General features: G+C 41.4%; 1 protein-coding gene across 2 annotated transcripts in view; it reads left to right on the top strand.

Moving 5' to 3' along the window:
• The window catches only part of adgrl3.1 (adhesion G protein-coupled receptor L3.1), a 506,938-nt gene that overhangs the window by 389,221 nt on the left and 93,162 nt on the right, over positions 1-24,555 (top strand). Inside the window, exons 7-10 of one of the 2 annotated variants that reach the window (XM_052019288.1) lie at positions 5,601-5,891; positions 6,916-7,019; positions 9,182-9,367; positions 19,264-19,302. In XM_052019288.1, coding sequence (XP_051875248.1) covers positions 5,601-5,891; positions 6,916-7,019; positions 9,182-9,367; positions 19,264-19,302 — 620 coding nt within the window. The remainder of the gene's footprint in view (positions 1-5,600; positions 5,892-6,915; positions 7,020-9,181; positions 9,368-19,263; positions 19,303-24,555) is intronic. The other variant, XM_052019286.1, reaches the window with a different exon arrangement.

Below are 24,555 nucleotides of genomic sequence, written 5' to 3'. Positions count from 1 at the left end.
ACAAACTTGCTTGCAGCAGCCTCACAGGCACATAGGTACAGACAGCACACAGAATACAAATTGTACACAAAATTACACCATTATAAAATTATATTCATATTCTGAAAACTTATACTTTTAACGAGGCTTTCCTGGGCTGGAGTACAATGATCCTTTTCTTGAAAGCCTCATGACTGACTTTGAGGACTGATTGACTTCATGATTTCAATAAATTGGCTCCCAGCTTTAACTGGGTAATGCTCGTGTTTTCTTAGGAGAAAGAGAGGAGTGATTTTTTTTTAAAAAACACAAATGTATTTCTTCGGTTTGTTTTACAGAGTATTTAATTTGGGAGAGCTTCCTCCTCATCGACAAACTTCATCAAATCATCTTTCTTTTAAAAGTCATGGTTTTCCAGTAAGGATTGAGTATATCAGATTGGTTGTTCATGGACCTAGGGGCCCATGTACTAATATGCTTATTGTTAGATTCACTTCACAAAAAACCCCGGAGAAATTAAACAGCTGAGGTGTTGTTGAAATGGAATGATTAAAATGGCAACAGCATGGAGTTACTGGAATCTGTTCTATCACAGCCGGGACTTAAAAAAAGAATGGCTTTTATTTTTCATAAATTTGTTGCATCAGCACTTTCAACATTTAGGGTTTCACTTTTTTAGCTTTGCAATTTGTGTAAATGTTTTTCTTTGCTAATTATTGGCTGGAAATATACAATAAGGGAGCGAGGAATGGTATATTCATGCTGTGTCACACAGCAGTGTTGATAATATTTGTCATGTATCTCTTGACAACTCAAAGTTTCTTTTCATGTATTTTGTAAGGGAGATAAATTTGAGGCATCTGCTGGTTTCACAGTCAATATGTAAAGAAATGACTGATTCCCATTAGTTAGCATAATCATATAATATTTGTGTTTTGTCCTGTTTAGAACTTTTTTTTCAATTTTCTCCCAGCCATATTGTTTTAACTTTGCTCACTAAATACATGTGTACTAGTTTATCTCCTTGCTTGGCTTCCTGCTGCAAAAGCTTCCTTTAAAATCTGTTTGTTCAGTTGGGTCCCCTCATTCTTCTCCAGTTTGGGTCTGATCACAAACACCGTCTGATCACTGAACATTTTGGAATCTTCAGTTATATTAAGGATGTTACAGACATTTCAGTTGTTGTTTCTGTCCCCAAAATAAATTATACAGTACTTGTGCGTACTGCTTGCTCTGTTACTTTTCCTGTGAAACCCTCTGTTGAGGCATCTATGCCGATGATGACAGCTTCCATAGCTGATGTAGATGATAAACTGGTTCTGCAGTAAACAGAGACTTAAACCATTATGAATGTGGTAAAAGGTTTACTGTTGATTCCCTCCAGTTTGGAATCATCAAATGCATGTTTACAGAGGTTCATAAATGGGTAGCTTAATTAAAGCTGTTCCCTGCTCTCCTATCACAGTGACCTGTCACTTTCGACCACTTTTGTTTTTCTCTCCACCATTGCATTTTATGGCTTGAGGTGCTTAGGGTTTACCTTCCTATGAGCGCATTTTTGAAAGGCTGATGTTTGACAGAACACAGCCATTCAGTTCCTGATTCCGGCAAATCAGTTTGCAAACAACTGTATTGACTCACCCAATTTTAAAGTCATTTTTTAAAATTTTAATCAAAACATGATTTTGCAGTGCAAGTTGCTGTCTCAATTTCAGTAATTACAGTGCATTTTGTGTAGTAAATACTTAAACCCAGTGTATGGATTGCAAAAATCGCTTTTCATAACTGTCAAGGTTCCTTAAATGGATTTCAGCAGTATGGAACTAGTTCCCAATGGATCAGGAATCCACAGCACAAACTTCCCTTAAAAGTTGGTGTGATTTAACTTTCTTGGGAAGGTCAGTGATGACAAGTAGTTTGTGAAATAAAGTCCCTCTGGAGTGGGGTTACAATGTTGAGACCTTGTGATAGTCAGGAAGCATTGTGTTGCATTCTGAACATCTTTGAACAGAGAGCAGAAAGAAGAAATAAACAGTGTCCTTTTTAAAAAGCATGGGAAAGCACACAATCAATAAGAAACTCATCACCATTGTAATCCAATGATCTGCCATGAGAATGCATTGGCATATCATGGTTAATGACCTAATTAAACATCCATATCAGCCTTGAAGTGTCAAGCAAATGTTAACTCAGCAGAGAGCATGGAAAAGGTTAAATTAAGAGTTGAACAACATGCACCTGGGCACAATTGTTGTTTTAACATTTAACAGAGTCGGCTCACATCTAGAAATTAACCAGCTGTTAATGGTCACACTTCCTGAGAAATGCTCAGCCACAGCGTCTGAGGAAACATTGATTGCAACAGATGGCTTAAAAAATTTGATGTAGTTATTCAATGCAAGGAGCATGCCGTTTGGAGCAGCACAATGGCTATCCACAACTGTGGCAAAAACCCTTGGACTGGAGCCTTTGTGGATTGTGTTCTTGATTTTCCTCTTGCTCTACATAGAGTCATACAGCATGGAAGCAGGCCCTTCGTCTCAACTCGTCCATGCCAACTGTGTTGCCCAGCGAGCGAGTCCCATCTGCCCACGTTTGTCCCGTAGACCTCTATACCTCTCCTATCCGTGGCTTTTAAATGTTGCTAATGTGCCCGCTTCAACCACTATTTCTGGCAGCTCATTCCAAATATGCACCACCCTTTGCATGAAGAAGCTACCCCTGATATCCCTTTTAAATCTCTTGCCTCTGATCTTAAACCTCTTCATCGCACATCTGATCTTAAACCTCTTACAGCTTCACCTTATGCACAGTCATGAAATTCAACAGCTGCTGTTTTATCACTTTCGATACCAATAGAGGCAACCTGAAGATTCAGTGTGATGTCATTGGGAGGATATCAGTTAAATGGTCTCATAGCATCTGCAGTGTAAAGGACAAACTGTTGAAACTACATGGCAACTTTTTCTATTACTGATCAATGCTTTCCAAATGTTGTGAGACTTTGTAAACAAAAGGTTATGTCTGGTAGTGATATCATCAGGTAGAAGAGTTTTGGGATGGCACAGTGGTGCAGCTAGCAGAGCCGCTGCCTCACAGCTCCAGTGACCTGGTTCAATCCTGACTTCCGATACTGACTGTGTGGAGTTTGCATGCTGTCCCCGTGACAGTGTTGATTTCCCCAGGGGTGTTCCTCTCTCTTCCCACGGTCCAAAGACATGCACTTTGGTAGGTTAATTGGCCGCAGTAAATTATCTGCAGTGTGTTGGTGAGGGTAGAGTCTGGGAGGAAATTGATGGGAATGTGGGGAGAATAAAATTAAATTTGTGTAAGTGGGTGCTTGATGGCCAGTGCAGACTCAATGGCTGAGTAGCTTGTTTCCATGCTGTTTGATGCTACAAGTGTGCCAGAGAAATATAGCTTTCACGGTATCTTCCCAACACTCTATTTCATATTTTCTTACCAGAACATAATTTTAAACCATATCAAAACACAGACATTGGTCTTTGAAAAAGTATTTCAATGCTATATTGCAGTGGTAGAAACAATTAATTGGTCTCTCTAGACATTTAGGTAATGACGCATTGTAAGGGCGATCCAGCATAATCAGTGCTTGACAGATACCCAGGTAACCATCACAATGGCTCAGTGAATAACGATAGGGCATGCTGCTCCGATTTCTGAATGGTCTATGGACCCATGAACACTGCCTCGTTATTCCATTTTTTACACTATTTATTTATTTTGTAATTTACAGTAATTTTATGTCTGCACTGGACTGCTGCCGCAAAACAACAAATTTCACGACAGTCAGTGATAATAAAACTGATTCTGATGTTTCAAACCAAGTCAAGTTTCTCTGAAATATCATATTTTATTGGGGGTAATGGAGATGAGAGATTGCCATTTGGTTATGATTTGGATCTGATACTAGTGATTCTGGAAACAAGAACATGATGGGAACATTCCCATAACATCACAAAATGTGGGACTGTAGCTCCCTGGTCTGAACATGAAGCTGTTTCTGTTTGTGAATGGTTCATTGTTACTCATCACATGTCTCTTGATTGCATTACTTGAATTGCAATTAATTTTCTCCCAAACATCATTTAACATTTAGTTTAAGGGACACCCATGCTATACTTTTTAACAGTTATTCTGTTTTTGCAATATGGGCATCTCTCTGAAGCCCAACATGTATTGCCCATCCCCAATTAACCTGGAGCATGTGGTGGTGAGCCATCTCCTTGAATCTCTGCAGTCCTGGTCAAAATGCTCCCATGTTGCTGTTGGATCAGAAATTCCAGAATTTCAATCCAGTGAAGGTGGTTAACTTGGAGGGAAACATGCAGTTAGTGGTATCCCTTTGCATTTACTACCCTTGTCCTACTGCTATCAGAGAAAACTAAGCAAGTGTACATGATGCATTTTGTTTTTGTAAACTACAACTACTCTGCCAGCGGTGGAAGGAATGAATGTTTAAGGTGATGATTGGGTGCCAAGCAAGCAGGCTGTTTTGTCCAGGATAGTGTTGAGCTTTCTCAGAGTTGGAACTGCACTCATCCAGGTAAATGGAGTGTACTCCATCACACTCCTGACATATGCCTTGTAGATGAGTTAAAGAGTTTGGGGCGTCAGGAGGTGAGTCACTTGCTGCAGGATGTCAAGTCTGACACATTCATTGTATTCATGTGGCTGGTCCCAGTTGAGGTTCTGATCAATGTCAGTTGAGGTTCTGATCATCCCTCAGGATGTTGATAGTGAGGGACTCTGTGATGGGAATTACGTTGACCATGAAGGGTAGATGTTAGATTGAAGGCGCAAGAGACTGCAGATGTTAGAATGCGGACTGTCCATAACGCAAAAAGACGCATTTCACTGTGTGTTTCGACGTACGTGTGACTAATAAATAAGTAAATAATGTTAAATAAATAAAATCTGGAGCAACAAACAATCTGCTGGAGGAACTCAGCAGGTTGAGCAGCATCTGTGAGAGGAGAGGAACTGTTGACATTTCAGGTTGGAACCCTGCCTCAGTAGGTGTTTAATTCTCTTGTTGGAGATGGTCCTTGCTTGGAGATAGTCATTGCTTGGCACTTTTTTGGTATGACTATTACTGGCACTTATCAGTCCATGCCTGAATGCTGTCTAGGTCTTGTTGCATGCCAAGCATAGGCTGATTCATTGTCTCACATGTAATGAGTAGCTGCCTACAAAGATGCCAACAGACTTGGAGCAATCATGGAGCTGTGTGTGAGGCAAGAGTCCCTATCTTTGTGCATACTTGAAGATTAAACCTTTTCTGGTGGAATGAGACCTGCATTGATACTTCTCTGAAGAGCAGGTCACTTTGTTATTCTTTTGCTGTCTCCTTGCAAAATTGACAAAACAATGACATACTGTATAATCTCAAAAAAGAGTGATATTCTTGTACACCGAAACTGAATTGGCCTAACTAGAAATGGATGGATTCTTAAACAAAATGCTCCTGATTTGGATTACAGAGTCTGCTGTATTAAATTGAATTTGAATTATTTAGTCACCTAAACTCAAAGTTCTAGAAATGCCTATTGTAATAATATTCCTTAATGGATAACCTGAATCTTGGATCTTTATTTTAGAACCAACATCTTCATCATTTGTCATGGAAGTTACCAAAAGTTCCAATGTTGCAATGACCACGACCACAACCACAACCACACCTGCTTCAGGAAGGAGAGTTAAGGCAACAATAACACCAGCACCAGAGATTCCTCCGTTATTTCACAGGACCAGTGCAAAGACACCGATAGCATCTCAGCTCCCTCCTGAGGGCACAGAGTGCTGCGAAGCCACAGACAGGCGTGACATATCTTGGCCCAGAACCCAGCCAGGGGAGACTGCTAAAAGGCCATGTCCTCTAGGAACAATGGGTAAGGCATCATTCTGTCCACGTAAGGCAAGTACACTGAATTTTAAATCTAACTCATGGGGGTTTTAGAACCAATGAACAGTGATTCAGGCACTTTTAATAGCTTTGGTCTGTTCTTTGAGGGATGCCACGACCATTTCAGTCTTGATACTTGGGAGGGTTACTTTAATGAGGTGTGTATTTTTGAAAATAAAAGAAACTGTAGGTGCTGGAAATCTAAACTAAAATCTGGAAATACTCAGCAGGTCAGGCCGCATCTGTGGGAAGTGAAACAGAGTTAACCTTCATGGTCAAAGACTCTTCATCAGAACTGGGAAGAAGAGAAGAAGCTTGTTAAGTTGCATGGGGAGGGGGTATGTCCCCGATGGGGTAAAATCAGGGTAACCATGGGGGTAAGCTGTAAACAAGGTCAATGAGTGAACAGGAGCAGTTAGAGGGTGAGAATGTAGAAACTGCGAAAGGCAGAGCAGAAGACTGCAATGTGCCTGGATGGAAGATGAGGTGCTGTTCCTCAAGCTTACATTGGGCCTCATTGTAACAGTACTGGAGGCCACAGACAGGTCAGAGTGGGAGATGGAGAATTTAAGTGGCAGGCAATGGGACGATTAGGGTTGCCCATGTGAACTGAACCCAGATGTTCAGCAAAGCAATCACCCAATCTGTATTTAGTTTCTCCAGTGTAGATGACACCACATTTTAAACACCAAATGCAGTACACTGGACTGGAAGAATCTAGTTCATGTTTTCTGTATATATTTGAAATCCCTGTCCAACCTCCTTAATGTTTTACCAAACATTAATAGATTGTTCACCCCATTTTGCTTTTTCCAGGGCCTCCCTGCATCTAAACAATGTAGTCTTCCATTTCAATTGGGTCCTTGTGGCCATTAATGTTTTAAAGCAGCCATAATAACAGCCAAATTAATATGTGATGTGTCCAAATGCAAGCACCCAGAAGAGATTGCACGAGGATAATTATTGCATGTATATAAGTTTACATTTCACCTTTTTCTCAATATCTACAGGTGTAGCCATCTATGCATGCTTGTCACCTGAAGGATACTGGGATCCACTGGGTCCAGATTTGAGTAACTGCAGCTCCCCGTGGATAAACCTGTTGTCTCAGAAAGTAAGTCTCTGTATTTAAGCTGATTTTATGGAGATATTTATACAGGACCTACATTGGGCTTAAACCGCTACTTCTCAATTTATCCTGTCTTAACTGCAGGCTTGGTGGCATGGAACATGGCTGAAAACATTGTAAGAGAAATGTGGTCAGATGGAATGGGTGGTGAATTGCTCCATCGTATTGTCCCATACTCCAACTAGAGGGTGTAGGAAGCGAGCTGAGGACATCAAATGCACAATCCCGTTATCTGTCTGTCATGGTCTGCCACAGCCTGTAGAACTTCACCATAAGCACTTTATTTTGTGGAGATCTAGATACATTCAGTTCCTCTTCAGCTATTTTTAAAAATGTTAAATTGTCACAAACATTCATCAGTGTTATAAAGGCGTTAGAATGTAGAATACAGATTTTCTCTGATAAAAGTGGGCTGAATTAAAGTATTTGTTGTGTATTGAATCCATATTAATAATGTGCAGTGATGCTGTAAATTAATTTTTCTTAGAAAATGAAAAACAGATGGGACTTTTCACCATGAAATTGTTAGTTCAGGTTATGTTTTTTTTGCACACATGCTTTTGTGAAAATGTGGTACAATTTGTGTCAGCTCAATTTGTTTGCTCATGAGACCAACATAATCAAAGATTCCCTGAAAAGTTCCCTGTGTAACCGAAGTGAAGAAGTGTTGAGGTTTGTTTGTTATGTTTGTGTTGAGGTATAATGATGAATAATACTTCTGCTCTGATGTGTGTGTTTTGTGAGGAATATAGTCCAAATGAATATTTTTTTTACTAGCTTATAACATTTGGTACCTTAAATTCCAAAGCATTTCTGTTCTTGACTATTATAGTTTGCTTATATAATGATACATTTAGACTTTAGGGGGACTGCTGCACCAAAGTGATATTGAGGTCACAATCTGATCAGTCATGATCTTATTGAATGGCAGACAAAGCTCGAGACTCCTGTTCCAATTCCTTATGATTTATGATAAAGAATGTGGGAAACAATTGGTGTGCAGCAAAACCCCAAAGCAATGGGCCGATAATCTGTTTTGTTAAGCTGGATAAAAAGTCCATGATGGCTTTATGCCTATTTATCCTGTCATTAAAATAAGCACTCTTTTAAAAAAAACAGGTTTCAAGGCCCCACCAAGGAGTCTTCAAACATAATCTAACTTCTGTCTTAAACAACCAGACAGAATTTGACTTGCTGGGGAGAATTTGAGGGGCTGAATTTTGTAGTTGCTTCTTCCAGTACAAAATAAAAGCGATTTAAGTGGCTTGCTTTGCTATTTTTTTTCATTGTAGGGTTCCTTGTTTTCCATTCCCAGCTGAACAACAATTACGGTAGTTTCTTATTTGGTTATCCTGAAGTAGGGGTGTGTGGTGGTTTGACTGTGTAAATTGGTAATTGGTTTATTATTGTCACATGTGCCGAGATACAGTGAACAGCTTTTGTTTGCATGCCATCCAGACAGATCATTCCGTACATAAGTACATCAAGGTGGCACAAAAGGAAAAAAAACGGAATTGTAGAATAGAGTGTTACAGTTGCAGAGAAAGTGCGTTGCAGGTAGACAATAAGATGCAAGGGCCTCAACGAGGTAGATTGAAAGATCAAGAGATCATTCTTATCATTCAAGAATCTTATAACCGCAGAATAGAAGCTGTCCTTGAGTCTGGTGGTATGTGTCTCAAGCTTTTGTATCTTCTGCCTGGTGGAAGGGGGGAGAAGAGAGAAAGGTCAAGGTGGAAGGGGTCCTTGATTATGTTGGCTGCTTTACCAAGGCAGCAGGAAGTGTAGATGGAGGGGAGGCCGGTGGTCCTGGTGGACTGGGCTGCGTTCACAACACTCTTCAATTTCTTGTGGTCTTGGGCAGAGCAGTTGCCGTACCAAGCTGTAATGCATCCAGATAGGATTATAGGCAAAATTTATGGATTTCATTGCTGAAAACTTTCTTCCTTTGATATGAGTAGCTTCCCTCAGCTGGTTTAAAGTACTACATATGACACTGAAGGTAAATTCTGTATGATTGTAGCCACAGGGCAACATGATGAGGTGATTTGTACCATGGTAAATGGAAAATAAAGAATAGGTCATAATTCACCAAAGACAATCAGCCTTTCCAGAAAAATACAAATGGCATTTATTTTAACTCTCAGGTTCGATCTGGTGAGACTGCTGCCAATATTGCTCGAGAGCTTGCTGAGCAGACAAAAAGCCTGATTCATGCTGGGGATATTTTGTTCTCAGTAAAACTCATGGAACAATTAGTGGATTTGCTAAACCGGCAACTCCGTAACCTCACTCCAGGTGGAAAAGACAGTGCTGCTCGAAGCCTTAACAAGGTAGGAAATCCATCTCTTTGTTGCGTTTGGATTCCCTTCTCAACTTCCTTTCATCAGATTCACAGTGAAGTGGATGAGACGATAGGGACATTGGGTAGATAAAGCAAGGGATAAAACAGGAAGACTGATTGCCTCATTTTTCATACCTTTATTGTCGTTATGCAGGATGACTGAAAAAAAGCATTTTTCCAAAATGAGTTTGAACAAATCCTACAGATTTACTGGAGACACACTGTATGCACTAAGTTCTGTACTTTGTATTTTTCAATGAAAAGTGTTATCATTTGCTTTTTACACGAAAGAGGGCTAATTTTATTTGGAGTTCTGTATGACGTTTCACTGTATTCTGAATTTTGGATCGATTCCAGGTCCCTTTTTAAACTCCTTCTATCCCCCATTTAAACGCACCCAAAGTCATTCTTCCCTGAGTACAAGTTGGCTCTAACTTCCAAAAAGAAGTTAATCATCTTTGACCTATCTGCGGCCTTTGACTCTGTCCTTCACCTTCCAGCTGAAGGAGGTTGTATTTGCCTTGTTTTATTATTACCTGTCCAGATATGACTACAGCATCACCTGCTATACTTTCTCATTCTACTCTTCCACCATTATGTCTGGATTCATTCATGGACTTGTCCTTGGCCCTGTCCTAATTTCCACCTGCATGCTGATTCTTGTCAACATCTGCTGAAAACCGAGTCAGCCCCCACATAAACACATGTCCTGTGACATCTAGCTTCACCTCACCACCATCTCTCTCAACTGCTTCTCGGTGGTCGGGCTGCTAGTCCTATGTTCATTGAGCAGAAATTTCCTCCCAAGAGAACACTGAAAAGACTGATGGCCTCTCTCCAGTTCTCATCCTGATCTCTGTCCCTGAGTCATGGACTCTACCCACCTCGCTGGGAATGATTTGAACTTGAACAAAATGTTTCCAGATATCAAATGGTGTGATATTTGAAGGAGAACTTTGCAATGGTGCCAATATGTAGTCCAAAGAAGACCCATTTCTACTTCGGATCACCTACACTGAAACCTTTGCACCTCACTTGCCTCCAGGCTTCACCATTCTTAGCCAGTCTCTCTCATACCATGCTCCATAAACTTGACATTATCTGAAGCACTGCTGCCATGCCCTGACCTGGTTTAGGGCATGGCAGCAGTTCCATTGATCCATCAAGCCCAGCATGCAACCTTAAATTTGACTCCCAGTTAAACAATGTCTTTAAAGACCTATCAAATCCCTCCATGGCTTTACCCCTTTTCTCTGCAATCTCCTCCTATATTTCTGTCTTTGCAATTCTTGCCTCTTTGATCATCCCTGTATTTAATTGCTCTACTATCGGCAGTCAAACTTTCAACTACCAGATCATAAGCAATGGAATTCTCTTGATAGTGTTTCAGTGAAGTGGATTTTGCTTTAATGAAGGTTCTATCAGAGTATGAGTTATTGTATTGCACTAATCATAAAGAGGACTTCTGTACTGCGATAATATGTTCAAATTTAATTTTAATCACTGATTCAGAATAGCTGCTAAGGATTTAATTTCCTGCGACATTTGTTTCTTAATCCATTCATATCAAATATATTTGTGGGCTTCCTAACTGAGCTAATGATTGCAGAAAAATAGCATTTTAAGGAGCTTAACAAGTCTGTGCAAAGTTCCAAAGGAAATTAAGCTACTGGAAGTTTAAAAAAAGTTATTTCCATAACTTTATTTTTAATAATCAGTTGATATCTTTACATCATTTTTTTTTATAGAAAGGGATTGAACATTTAAATAAAACATCAGCGCACCCTCCATGGGAGCTTGCAGTATATTATGTAGCCACGACATGGTGAGGTTTGCATAGTTCAGAGTGCTGAATGATGACATTGGTTTGCTTTCTCCCTGAGTCTGCACTGATGAATCATATGTGTCATTGGAATAAGGGGGCAGGTTTAATTAACATGGGAGTTGCTGGACTTTACAGAAGGAAGTGCCTCTGTAATTGCCTCCTGGAACCCTGGGAGTTGGCTCTGTGACAGAGGGGTTAAGCACAGATTCTGAATGTAATATAGACTTGCCTGCACTAAAACAAAATTGTATTTTGATCATGCCGTCACCATGCTTATTACTAAGCAAAGTTCAAAAACATGAGCGAGAATTTTATTCTTGGGGAGCTACTGCCCAAGATAATCTGTTGTACCAGTGTTTTTTTAGCTCTATGGGATTGCAGAATTCTGCATTATTCGTTAATAATAGGGTTTGCAGTAAACTGTTCCGTGCTGTGGTAGCAGGGGAAATAAAGATGCATTTCCAAGTATCTTGTATCTCAAAAATGACCAGCATGAAGAATGCCTTAGATCTACCCAGAAGCACCCACCTTCTCTGGTGGAGAAACTTTTATCTCAAAATGTCAAAGGTTCCTGAAGGAGAAGGAATTCAACAATTTTGCTGTCATGTGGATTTGAAATGTTTTGTTTTTCCTCTTGTGTTTTTAATTTCAATGTTCTATCCTATTGGCAGAAGAAGATTGCCCTTTAACCTCTTGGTAATCTGTTCAGTTACTTTGGCTCAGTTATAACTGGCTTGAAGCAGTGCACCAGATATTTACTCAAAATACCATCCACTACAAAATGTTAACCTATATATCTAAAGCACAACACAAATTCCAATTGATTTTCGCCAATTAGAAACTACAAATTCCTTTTAATACATTTATGTTTATAAGATCTTAATTTTACATAACTTTATATAATTTAAGATTATTAATCTTAATCTTAAACAAATGTTAAAAGAAGCTCCATTTCATTCCAATCAGCCGTAAACCAATGTTCACCTGAATGACTCAGACTTAAAGCTTTTAAAGTGATTTAATACCATGAGGCAGTGAAATTTTTGGTTGGCAATAGCTAGATCAGAGTTGCAGAAAAATGTAACAATGTCAAAGTTTGATGTGTAATTAGGCGATTGATCAGAGATAGAAACACATTAAAGTCCACCCTGCTGAACAAAAATGGGAGGGTGGTTAAAGTGATGTTTTGATTTAACGTTCTGTTCCTTGCTGTCATTAGAATGACTGCTACAGGAAGAACTTGCATACGACTTAGGAGCTAAGGTTGTCCACGTGGCCCCTGAAGCTTGTTCTGCCATTGAATAAGTTCATGGCCGATCTAATTGTAAACTAGCTCTACATTTCCCTCAACCACTTAGCTTATCTATTATCTGCCTCTGGCTTAAAAACATTCGTTGATTCTGGGGAAGAGAGTTCCAGAGATTCTCGACCTTCTGAAAGAAAAAGTCATTCACCTCATCTCTGTCCTAAATGGAGTGATTCCTTACTTTTAAACAGTGACCACTCGACCTAGATTCTCCCACAAGAGGAAACATCCTCACTGTGCCTACCCAGTAAGGACCCCTCTGGATCTTGTATGTTTCAGTCAAGTAATTTCTCACTCTGAACTTCAATGGATGTAAGCCTTGCCCACCCAAATTCCCCTCACAAGGCAACCCACCCAGTCCACGTGTTGGTCTAGAAAGTCTTTTCTGAATGGCTTCCAATCCATTAACATCCTTCTTTGAGTAAGTCCAGTCATGTACCACATACTCTAGACTTGTTCTTGCCAATACCCTATTTAATTGAAGCATAACCTGCCTTCTTTTGTATTCAGTTCCCCTAGAATTAAATGGTAACTTGCTGTTTGCTTTCCTGATTACATATTTGTACCCTCATGCAAACCTTTGTGAATCATGAATGGAGCACCCAGATCCCTCTGCAGATGGATTCCAAAGCTCACGAGTGATTTTATTAACAAGCATCGCAGCCATATCTTTGAGGAATAATCCAGGAGGAAGCTGCCTTCAGGAGTCAGTCTATTATGGATGATTACTGCCTCCAACTAACTGCTGGGACATGCCAGTGGTTGTCAAAGTTGTCTTTTATTTTGAACACCCATGCTAACACCACATCGTAGTACCAGTGAGCTGACCTATTTATTAGGGACATCAAAAATATTGCTTCTCCCATAATTGCCGACACTCAAATTACCACACTCGTGGATGTGGAGCTATATGGAGACACGAGACTGCGGCTGCTGGAACCTGAAGCAACAGACAAGACTCTGGAGGAACCCAGCGGGTCAGGCAGCATCTATGGAGGGAACAGGACAGTCGACGTTTTGGGTCGAGACCCTTCATCTGGACTGAAAGATAGAGGGGAGGTAGGGAGGTAGCCAGTATAAAGAGGTGAGGGGAGGGGGCGGAACAAGAGCTGACAAGCGATAGGTGGATTCAGGTGAGGAGGAGATGATGGGCGGATGGAGGAGAGGAGAGTGGAAGTAGCGACAAAGACTGGGAGGTGATTAGGCAGAGGTGGTAAATGGCTGAAAATGGTGCAATCTGATAGGACCATGGAATCAAATAAGGGAGGTGGGGAGGGGAGACACAGTGGGGGAAGGGACCCAGTGGAAGAAGTGTGTGGGTAATTGGCAGAGAAAGGGGGTGGAGGAAAGGAAAGAAACAGGGTGATGAGGGCTGCTGGAGTGGGTGTAGGAAGAACAAGGGAGATCAGGAGGAGGGAGAAAAGGGACAGAGGGGGGAGCAGCTTACCTGAATTTGGAGAACTCCACGTCCATGCCGTCAGGTTGTAGACTACCCAGGCCGAATATGAGGTGCTGCTGCTCTAGTTTGTGTTTAGCCTCACCCTGGTAGTGGAGGATGTGGAGCAATAGCTGGCTTCCATAGAACCGTAGAATACTACAGCACAGAAAACAGGCCATTCAGCCCATCTAGTCTGTGCCGAAACTTTATTCCGCTAGTCCCATTTACCTGCACCCAGTCCGTAACCCTCCAGACCTCTCCCATCCATGTATCTATCCAATTTATTCTTAAAACTTAAGAGCGAGCCCGCATTTACCACATCAGATGGCAGCCTGTTCCACACTCCCACCACTCTCTGAGTGAAGAAGTTCCCCCTAAACCTTTCCCCCTTCACCCTATAGCCATGTCCTCTCGTACTTATCTCTCCTAATCTAGGTGGAAAGAGCCTACTCGCATTTACTCTGTCTATACCCCTCATAATTTTGTAAGCCTCTTTCAAATCTCCCCTTACTCTTCTATGCTGCAAGGAATAAAGTCCTAACCTGTTCAATCTTTCCCTGTAACTCAACTCCTGAAGGCCTCGCAACATTCTAGTAAATCTCCTCTACACTCTTTCAATCTTACTGATACCCTTCCTATAGTTAGGTGACCAGAACGACACACAATACTCCAAATTTGGCCTCATCAATGTCTTATACAACCTCACCATAACATCCCAACCCCTACAGTACTTTGATTTATGAATGCCAGGATGCCAAAAGCCCTGTCTACCTGTGACGTCACTTTCAGGGAATTATGTATCTGAACTCCTAGATCCCTTTGTTCCTCCGAACTCCTCAGTGCCCTACCATTTACTTTGTATGTCCTACCTTGACTTGTCCTTCCAAAATGCAACACCTCACACTTGTCTGCATTAAATTCCATCTGCCACTTTCTGGCCCATTTTTCCAGTTGGTCCAGATCCCTCTGCAAGCTTTGAAAGCCTTCCTCGCTGTCCACTACACCTCCAATCTTAGTGTCATCAGCAGACTTGCTGATCCAATTTACCACATTATCATCTAGATCATTGATATAGACAAGAAACAACAATGGCCCCAGCACAGATCCCTGAGGCACACCACTAGTCACAGGCCTCCAGTCTGAGAAACAATCATCCACTACCACTCTCTGTCTTCTCCCACACAGCCAATTTTGTATCCAGTTTACAGCCTTTCCGTGGATACCTAGTGTCTGAACCTTCTGAACTAACCTCCCATGTGGGACCTTGTCAAAGGCCTTACTAAGGTCCATGCAGACAACATCCAGAGCCTTTCCTTCATCTACTTTCTTGGTAACCTCCTCGAAAAACTCTACAAGATTCGTTAAACACGATCTACCACGCACAAAGCCATGCTGACTATCCTTAATCAGTCCTTGGCTGTCCGAATACTTGTATATCCGATCTCTCAGAACACCTTCCAATAATGTGCCTACTACTGATGTCAGGCTCACTGTCCTGTAGTTACCTGGTTTACTTTTAGAGCCTTTTTTAAACAACGGAACAACATGAGCTACCCTCCAGTCCTCCGGCACTGCACCCAGGGCTAAGGACATTTTAAATATATCTGCCAGGGGCCCTGCAATTTCTACACTAGTCTCTCTCAAGGTCCAAGGAAATATCTTGTCAGGCCCTGGGGATTTATCTATCTTTATTCGCTGTAAGGCAGCAAGCACCCCCTCCTCTTTAATCTCTATATGTTCCATGACACTACTGCTTGTTTCCCTTCCTTCCATATCCACTATGCCAGTTTCCTGAGTAAATACTAATGCAAAAAATACTGTTTAAGATCTTCCCCCATCTCCTGAGGCTCCACACATAGACAACCACTCTGATCTTCTAGGGGACCAATTTTTTCCCTTACTATCCTTCAAGACTTGTAGAAATCCTTTGGGTTTACCTTCACATTATCTGCCGAAGCAACCTCGTGTTTTCTTTTTGCCTTCCTGATTTCCTCCTTTAGTATTTTCTTACATTTTCTATACTCTTCAAGTACCTCATTTGTTCGTAGTTGCCTATACCTGCTATACACCTCTCTCTTTTTCTTAACCAGATCACCAATATCCCTTGAAAACCAAAGCTCCCTTTGCTTGTTAACTTTGCCTTTAATCCTAGCAAGAACATGCAAACTCTGCACTCTCAAAATTTCGCCTTTGAAGGCCTTCCACTTACTGAACACATCCTTGCCAGAAAGCAACTTATCCCAGTCCACTCTTCCTAGATCCTTTCTCATTTCCACAAAATTGGCCTTCCCTCATATGCATCAGAAGATGAGCCAATGCGAGAAAGGTTATCACTCAGTTGTTCTTTCATTGATGTGATGTACCTACAGAATTATCACAGAAGACAGTCACTTTCTCCATCAGCGCACCATCACTCTGGGACAGTCTTCCACCCTCAGCATCCCCTCCCACATTCTGCCCTTCTGCAAGTGTGAAATGATGGTACCTAATGGCTGATGAAACCTCCCAAACTAAAACTGAGTAGCTTAGTTGCTATCAAAATTATGCAGCGTTGGAGAAAGTTATTTTGACCCGAGAAAGAGATTGTTCATTCCAAAATCATTGCCCTGGTTAATAATGGCTTCCCTCGACGTGCCCTCCGCAAAATCTGTGGCATCAATGTAACATGCAGCAGGTTGTTCTACGTGAGTCAGAGGATGGCAGCTGGAGGCAGCAGTGTTATGACAGCCCTTCGTCATCTGATGACAGAATTTGTGTTAGATGAGAGGGAAGATGAGTGATGGTGAGCAGAGCCCACTGCTCCCAAGGAGTTGATGGCTAAACAGAGGGAGCAGGAGAGTGGTCCTGAGGCCAGGAATGGGTCAGCCATTATCCTATCGAATGGTGGAGCAGGCTCGAGGGGTTAATTGACCTACAGCCGTCCCTTCCTTTATGTTGTATGTGCTAACTTAATGACTCCCACCAATTACCTCCTCAGTAAATCCAGCCAGGTTACTGGAATCTGCTGGCATTTGCATTAAGACATTTTGGGAGTTCAGGGTACCTGAACCACAGCTTGAGTTTTCAGCTGATGCCATAGCAGTGGCTACTGACCAAGGAGTTGGTGAACGAGCAAAATGGGTTAATACCTTGTCAATGGTATGAAGTGAAACTTCTGCCTAACCAACATCTTTTAAACTAAAATCTCCAGGGAGGCTTCAAAGGAACGCAGGACTTGCTTTGACGATTCATTGCAGTAAACCTTTGCAACAGCCACATGGAGCTTGAAGGGAATGGTGTCTCTTGCTTAGTGTATTAATTGGATTAAAATTTTATCCTATCCGGCTATGTTTGAGACTCTTCGTAATCCCCTTGCAATGGACGACTTATAACAGAACCCCTCAATCTCCTGTCATTGCAATTACTGAGTCCATTTTAGACGAATAAAAAAAATGTGGTTAGTTGAGGAGGAAAAAGGATGAAATGGCTCTAGTTTAAATGTACAAAAATCTGGAGTGAACTGTGCAGAAGTTGCAAGGAATTGGAATTAGCCCTGCTATGTTGAACCTGAACAAGAGATTATGATAAACCAATTGCAGCTCCTTTTGGTATCCCCTATGTCTTTTACATATCTTGAGTAATGCATGCTTTCCAATATCCTTTTGCTTTTAATCTTTTAGCCACAGGTGAAAAGAAATGTACCAGCTGATATGGATGATTTGATTTGACCTACCTATGGAGAACTTTTGCGACATTTCTAATTCAAAGATGCAGTCAATATGAAATGACTTAATTTGCTGCAGATAGAAATTCATGGTAAAACAGGAATCTGAATCACTGGGCTAAAGAGAAAACTCAGAAATATCCTTACAGCATTTATGTTTGGTTCTTGAGAAATGTGACAGCTTTTGCTTATGAATTTTAAAACCGCTTAACAATGTGGCATGCAGAACATGCCAAAAAGCGACCTCATTGGGTAACTTGGATCACGATCCACTACAGTAGTGATAATTGCTGCAGAGAAGAGGATTTAATTTTGATAAAATCCTCTGTTTTCTTCTGAACTAATGTAACATAATGTGCCCATTCCCATTTTGGGTGATGCATTCATCTATGTTTGTGTCTGTTTCTAGTTTCAAACCCTCTCTGCCTCATGACAAGCTAAAGAGCCCAATAGCTGAAGAATCCTATTATGCACTAGAAATACAGAGCTGTGAATTTTGAAAGTCCTCTTTGAGTTCTGAGAGCTTTGACTGGTTAATCTGACATTTGTTCAGGTCACATAGCAGGAATGAGGAGGGGTTTGTGAATTCATTGTGCTGCGTTCACAATTAATGGACATTTTTGTTCAAAGGTTCCAAGACATCTCAAAATAACATGAATTTGATCATAAAACAGTGCCAACAAAGCTGCTAAAATGTTTAATTATTTCCATTGTGTTTGATATAATGATCTGGAAGAATTAGAACAGAAATACTGGTATAATGTGTGTAAAATATTCAACCTCCAGAATTGATGTTACAACCCTGAGTCACTGTGATACTTGCTGATACCATAGACATGTGGAATACAGATTATTAGGAATGTTACATAGTAAATATGTTAAAATCTTCAAATTTCAGTAAGTGAGCCCACTTCAGTGCACAAATATAACCAGGTTCTGATCAACTTTGGCTTGAGTATTCACTTTCTGATCTTACTAATATTGCAATATAAAGACACAAAGGTGTTAAAATAAAATTTGGTGGCATTGTACAGTGAACAATACTTTAAAAATGCCTGATATCCTTGGCTTTGGTGCTATTGTTCATTGTTTCAATTTTTTTTTCAGAATCTGCAGGTTGTTCGTAAATACATCAGTGCCATTTGCCTGACATCTTGTGTCTCTTTTGGTAACAGGTTCAGTCAATCAGATTGAAATAATTCATTAGTGCAGACTGAAATATCCCAGGACTATTTGAATTATCTCCCTATAATGGGCTGTGAAACCTGCAGTGAACATTTCCAGAAGCATTACAGTGGATAGAGATGAAGCTCAAAGATCAAACTGAGGGCATATGTGGTTTTGTCATGAGCCTTAAGTGTAGGCTGCAAAAGCAATCTAAGTATACAGTACTTGTCATCAACCTTGAATGGTGAAGGAATTACCTGGCATGCACAAAAAAAGCAGGATGGAAAAAAAAATCTAGCATCTGGGTTTACCGATCAAATCTTTACTGTTGACTGTTTATTTCCTGTTTTGAAACTGTGGTGATTTTGTCTCCTGTCATGTGCTCTTATGCCATTAACTTTCCAATATTCTGTGTTTCATTGATAATGCTGGCTCTCTGGATTCAGCTTCAGAAACGAGAACGATCTTGCAGAGCCTACGTTAAGGTAAACCTAGCCATGGTTTTTTTCTATTTAGTCTTTTCACCATTTAAGTACCCATTTGTATGGTGGCATTTCTCCTGAGCTCTGTGTTCCCCTGAGGCTTACTGTCTGCTTAAATTATCTGCCTTAATTTCGTTGCTGTGTAAGTTCGCTTATAGAATTAGACAGAAGGTGTTTGTTTTCTCTTCCTCTAAGCAGTCCTTTCTCTGCATGTCACTGCCCTTGGTAATGGCTGCACTCCCGTAGCATGAGCTATTACAGAAGCAACAAAAAATCCTATTCACAGCAGCCCAACTGTCACTGTGTGCAGTTTCCCATTGAGGTAGCCTGCTGTTACCAGGCACCATGTTGCAAAGCACGACTTTTTTATATGTGAAAATTGGTGCGAAAATGAAATTTTTATGGTACAGTACCTGTAGGGAAATTACCTCGCATTCTTTATTTGCTCACGAGTTAGTTGTAATTGCTTTAATATTAGAAGGTTAATTGCATGGAGTCTCTTTAGATAAGCACAGGGTACCTCACAAATGCCAGTCTTTGTGGCTTCTCCCGAGCTGATAGCACAAAACTCTGCCGAGGATCGTGAATGGTCTTTTCACACTAAGGTAGAGCCGAATGCAGGCAGTGACTGGGACAGGGAGCTGGTTCCATGAGGGAATGATGTAGCTCTGTTTCTCTGATGATTTCAGCTGGGATCTACAGCCACCATCTCTACTCTGGGGAGACCATTTGGAATATTGTGAGCAATTTTGGGCCCCATATCTAAGGAAAGATGTACTGGCCCTGGAGATACTCCAGAGGAGGTTCACAAGAATGATCCCAGGAATGAAGGGTTTGACGTATGAGAAGGGTTTGATGGCTCTGGGCCTGTACTTGATGGAGTTCAGAAGAATGAGGGGGGATCTCATTGAAACCTACCGAATACCAAAAGGCCTGGATAGAGTGGACTTGGAGAGGATGGAACTCTGGTGTTGGTCTTACTGGGAGTTGTCCAGGTCCAGATCATGGGCTCGTGGATGATGAGTGGCTTGGTCATTTGGGGTACAGGTCAGAAGGAGAGAAGAACTGGGCTGGACAGTTTACAGGGTAGCTGATTGTCCACCAAGAGAGAAGGGCACTTCCTGGCCCACAAACAAAAGCCTTGTCTCAATGAGTGACTTTCCCAGGTCTGGAAATCCCCTGGCTGTGAAGAAATGTCAGTTAAATGAAGATAGAAATTCTTATGCAATAATTAAATGATCAGCCCACTTCCTCCGAGCAAATTCTCTTTTATAATAATAAGTGAATGGTTTTCCCCTAGTCTGTTCCTGACCCAATTTTTTTTTTGCATCTTAGCCTCTGACACGTCCCCAATTTTAAGGAGCTTTTATTTACCACCTAGTGTCTCTTCTTCTGAGCTAACTAGCAGTGTTAATGTGCGGGACCACATTTTGATAACACTTGCTTTGCTTGACCTCTGTGCTACCATTTTGTCATCTAACCCATTTTAGGAATTGTCACTCTGCCCCACAGGTGGATCCTTCTGGGAGCAGCTGGAGACAGTCTTCCAGTCAATGACTGCTTGCTTGTACAATGATGCATTAAACTAAAAGTCTATGTCTGGAAAAACATCAAAAGCAACCTTATTATCTCAAACTGAACTGAAAGGGTTGTTTTAAAACTGAAGTTGGCACCATTCACAATATCTCTTCCTGGACGTGGCCTCTCTGGCTGAAAGCAAAGCCAATTTGGGTGGCATCTGAGCTCACTAAACCCCTTATGTATGAGGAATTCTGATGGTTACTCACTGGCATTGGGCAAAGTGTGCCAAGTACCTGTAAATGTTGTGTACATGCACACAAACACGTTCACACACAGACAGGAAAAAAAAACAAGATGCTGGAGGAACTCAGCTGGTCAGGCAGCATCTGTGAAGGGAAATGGACAGTCGACGTTTCAGGTCAAGACCCTCCATCTGGACTGAAGGACTGAGGGGTGATAGTGAGTATAAAGAGGTGAAGGAAAGGGGTGGAGCAACAGCTGGCAAGGGGGATCCAGCTGAGGAGAGGTGATGGGCAGGTGGAGGAGGGGAGGTGATAGGTGGAGGTGACAAAGGACTGGAGATAATGGAATCTGATAGGAAGGCAGACACACACAGACACAGACATACACACACCTTTGTTGCTTTGTGCTTCTGCATTTACCTAATTTTCTCATCTGATGTGCTCAACCAAAATCATTTGAATGCTAAAAGAAAGATGAATGAATAAGGATGAAATTTCCTTTGTCAAGGAGTTCTCTGCTGTACCACAAGCAACTTTTTGAATCTAATGAACTTTGCTCTTTTGACTTCTGATACCAACCTCTTAGGCCATATTTGACTTGACATCTTGATTAGACTGATTGGAATAAACTGGCAGTGAACACGGTGGATACTGAGATAACTGGAATGATGGATCATTATGGAAGAAACAGCATTAAAGTCAAACACAAAATACTTTGCCAGAGGTTTTACATCAGTGTCTGAGCTTGTTTTATGAAACATCACATTGTACTAAATGTCAAGTGAGTTGTTTATCCTTCCGCTGCTAAATTTGTAAAAAGGGAACAAAAGTGAGCTTGAAGAATAAGACCTGTGTTGCTGTACCCTGAAATTGGCCAGTGCAACCTTTTTGTACGCTACATGAAAAGTTTTTTTCTGATTGGGGTGTCCAAGGCATCCATCAATCTGCAGGTCGGTCCACTTTTGTTGGACTCCCATTAGCTCTGCCTGCTTAGAACATAGAATAGTACAGCACAGGAACAGGCCCTTTGGCCCACCATCTTGTGCTGAATTAATTAAGCTAATGACACCTAATCCCTTCTGCCTGAACAAGGTCCATATCCCTCCATTCTCTGCATATTCATGTGCTTATCGAAGAGATCACAGGATCACATGACAAGGGAGCAGAAGTAGGCCATTCGGCCCATCGAGTCTGCTCCAAAGAAAAGGGGAAAAAGAAAAGAGAAATGGAGGGGGAGGGGAAGTCTGCTCCATGAGCAAAAAAAACTATTCTAACCCCAATTTCCAGCCTTATCCCCGTATCCCTTGATACCTTGACTAATTAGATATCTATCTATCTCCTCCTTAAACGCCTCCAATGATCTGGCTTCCACTGCTGTACATGGCAAAGAATTCCATAAATTCGCTACCCTCTGGCTAAATAAATTTCTCCTCATCTCTGTTTTAAACCTGTACCCTCTAATTCTAAGATTGTGCCCCCTGGTCCTGGACTCACCTACCAAGGGAAACAGCTTGGTCACATCTACTCTGTCCAGTCCTTTCAACATTTTAAATGTTTCTATGAGGTCCCCTCTCATTCTTCTGTCCTCTAGTGAGTACAGTCCAAGAGTCGACAAACGCTCATCATATGTAAGCCCGGGAATCATCCTCGTAAATCTCCTCTGAACCCTCTCCAACATCAGCACATCCTTTCTAAGATATGGGGCCCAAACCTGTACACAGTATTCCAAGTGAGGCCTCACTAGTGCCCCGTAAAGCCTCATCAACACTTCCTTACTTTTATACACTATACCTCTCGAAATGAATGCCAACATAGCATTCGCTTTCCTTACCACTGATCCAACCTGGTGGTTAACCTTTAGGGTATCCTGCACGAGTACCCCCATGTCCCTTTGTACTTCTGTACTTTGAATTTTCTCCCCTTCTAGCTAATAATCTGCCCGTTTATTTCTGTTTCCAAAGTGTACAACTGCACATTTCTCAACATTGAATCTCATCTGCCATTTCCTTGCCCATCCTCCTAAGCTATGTAGGTCTCTCTGCAACCTTCCTGTCTCCTCAATACTCTCTGCTCGTCCACCTATCTTGGTGTCATCCGCAAACTTAGCCACAAAACCATTTACTCCATCATCCAAATCGTTAATGTATAGGATAAAAAGAAGCGGCCCCAACACCGACCCCTGCGGAACACCACTAGTAACCGGTAGCCAACCAGAACAGGATCCTTTTATTCCCACCCTTTGCTTTCTGCCAACCAACCACTGCTCCACCCATTCAGTTATCCTACCTGTAATTCCATGACCTCTCATCTTACTAATGTCTCTTGTGCGGCACCTTGTTGAAGGCCTTTTGAAAGTCTAAATACACAACATCTACCACCTCTCCCTTATCCAATTGGTTGGTCAGGCAGGATCTTCCCTTCACGAAACCATGTTGGCTTGGATCTATCTTGCCTTGCACCTCTAGGTATTCCATAACCTCATCACTGAGGATCGATTCTAATAACTTTCCCATCACCGACGTCAGACTAATACGTCTGTAATTTCCTTTATGCTGCCTCCAACCTTCCTTATAAGCGGAACTACATTTGCGACCCTCCAGTCCTCCAGAACCATGCCAGAGTCTATCGATTCCTGGAAAATTATCACCAATGCCTCCGCTATCTCTAAAGCCTCCTCCTTCAGAACCGAGGGATGCATCTCATCCGGTCCAGGAAACTTATCAGTCTTTAATCCATTTAGCTTTCCTAGCACCTTCTCTCTAGTAATCTTAACTGAACTCGGTTCCATTCCTTGAGACCCCTGACTATCCGGTATATTGCTGATGTCCTCCACAGTGAAGATTGATGCAAAATATTCATTTAGTTCCTCTGCCATCTCTTTATCATCCATTATAATCTCTCCCACACCATTATTGATTGGTCCTATATCAACCCGTGTCTCTCTTTTGCTCCTTATATATTTATAAAAACTCTTAGTATCCTTTCGAATGTTATCTGCCAACTTCCTTTCATAATTCATCTTTTCTTTCCTAATGACCTTCCTAGTTTCTTTCTGCAGGTTTTTAAAAGTTTCCCGGTCTTCTGTTTTCCCACTAATTTTTGCTTCCTTTTATGCCCTCCTTTTTGCTTTTATTTTAGCCTTCACCTCTCTCGTTATCCACATTTGTGCCTTTTTTCCATTTAAAACCTTTTTCTTGGAATATATCTATCCTGCATTTTCCTTATTTCTTGTAGAAATTCCATCCATTTCTGCTCTGCCGTCCCTCCAGCTAGCTTACTCTTCCAATCAATTTGGGCCAGCTCCTCTCTCATACCACTGTAATTTCCTTTGTTCCACTGAAGTATCAATACACCAGTTATCAGCTTCTCCTTCTCAAATTTGAAACTGAACTCAATCATATTGTGATCACTAGTTCCTAATAGTTCCTTTACCTTTAGTTCCCTAATCACCTCTGGTTCGTTACACAGCACCCAATCCAAAATAGCCGATCCC

Source organism: Pristis pectinata, chromosome 7 (assembly GCF_009764475.1).
Source record: "Pristis pectinata isolate sPriPec2 chromosome 7, sPriPec2.1.pri, whole genome shotgun sequence".
Classification (NCBI taxonomy): domain Eukaryota; kingdom Metazoa; phylum Chordata; class Chondrichthyes; order Rhinopristiformes; family Pristidae; genus Pristis; species Pristis pectinata.
The sequence above is the reverse complement of the archived record's forward strand: the minus strand, read 5'-3'. Positions and strand labels throughout refer to the sequence as shown.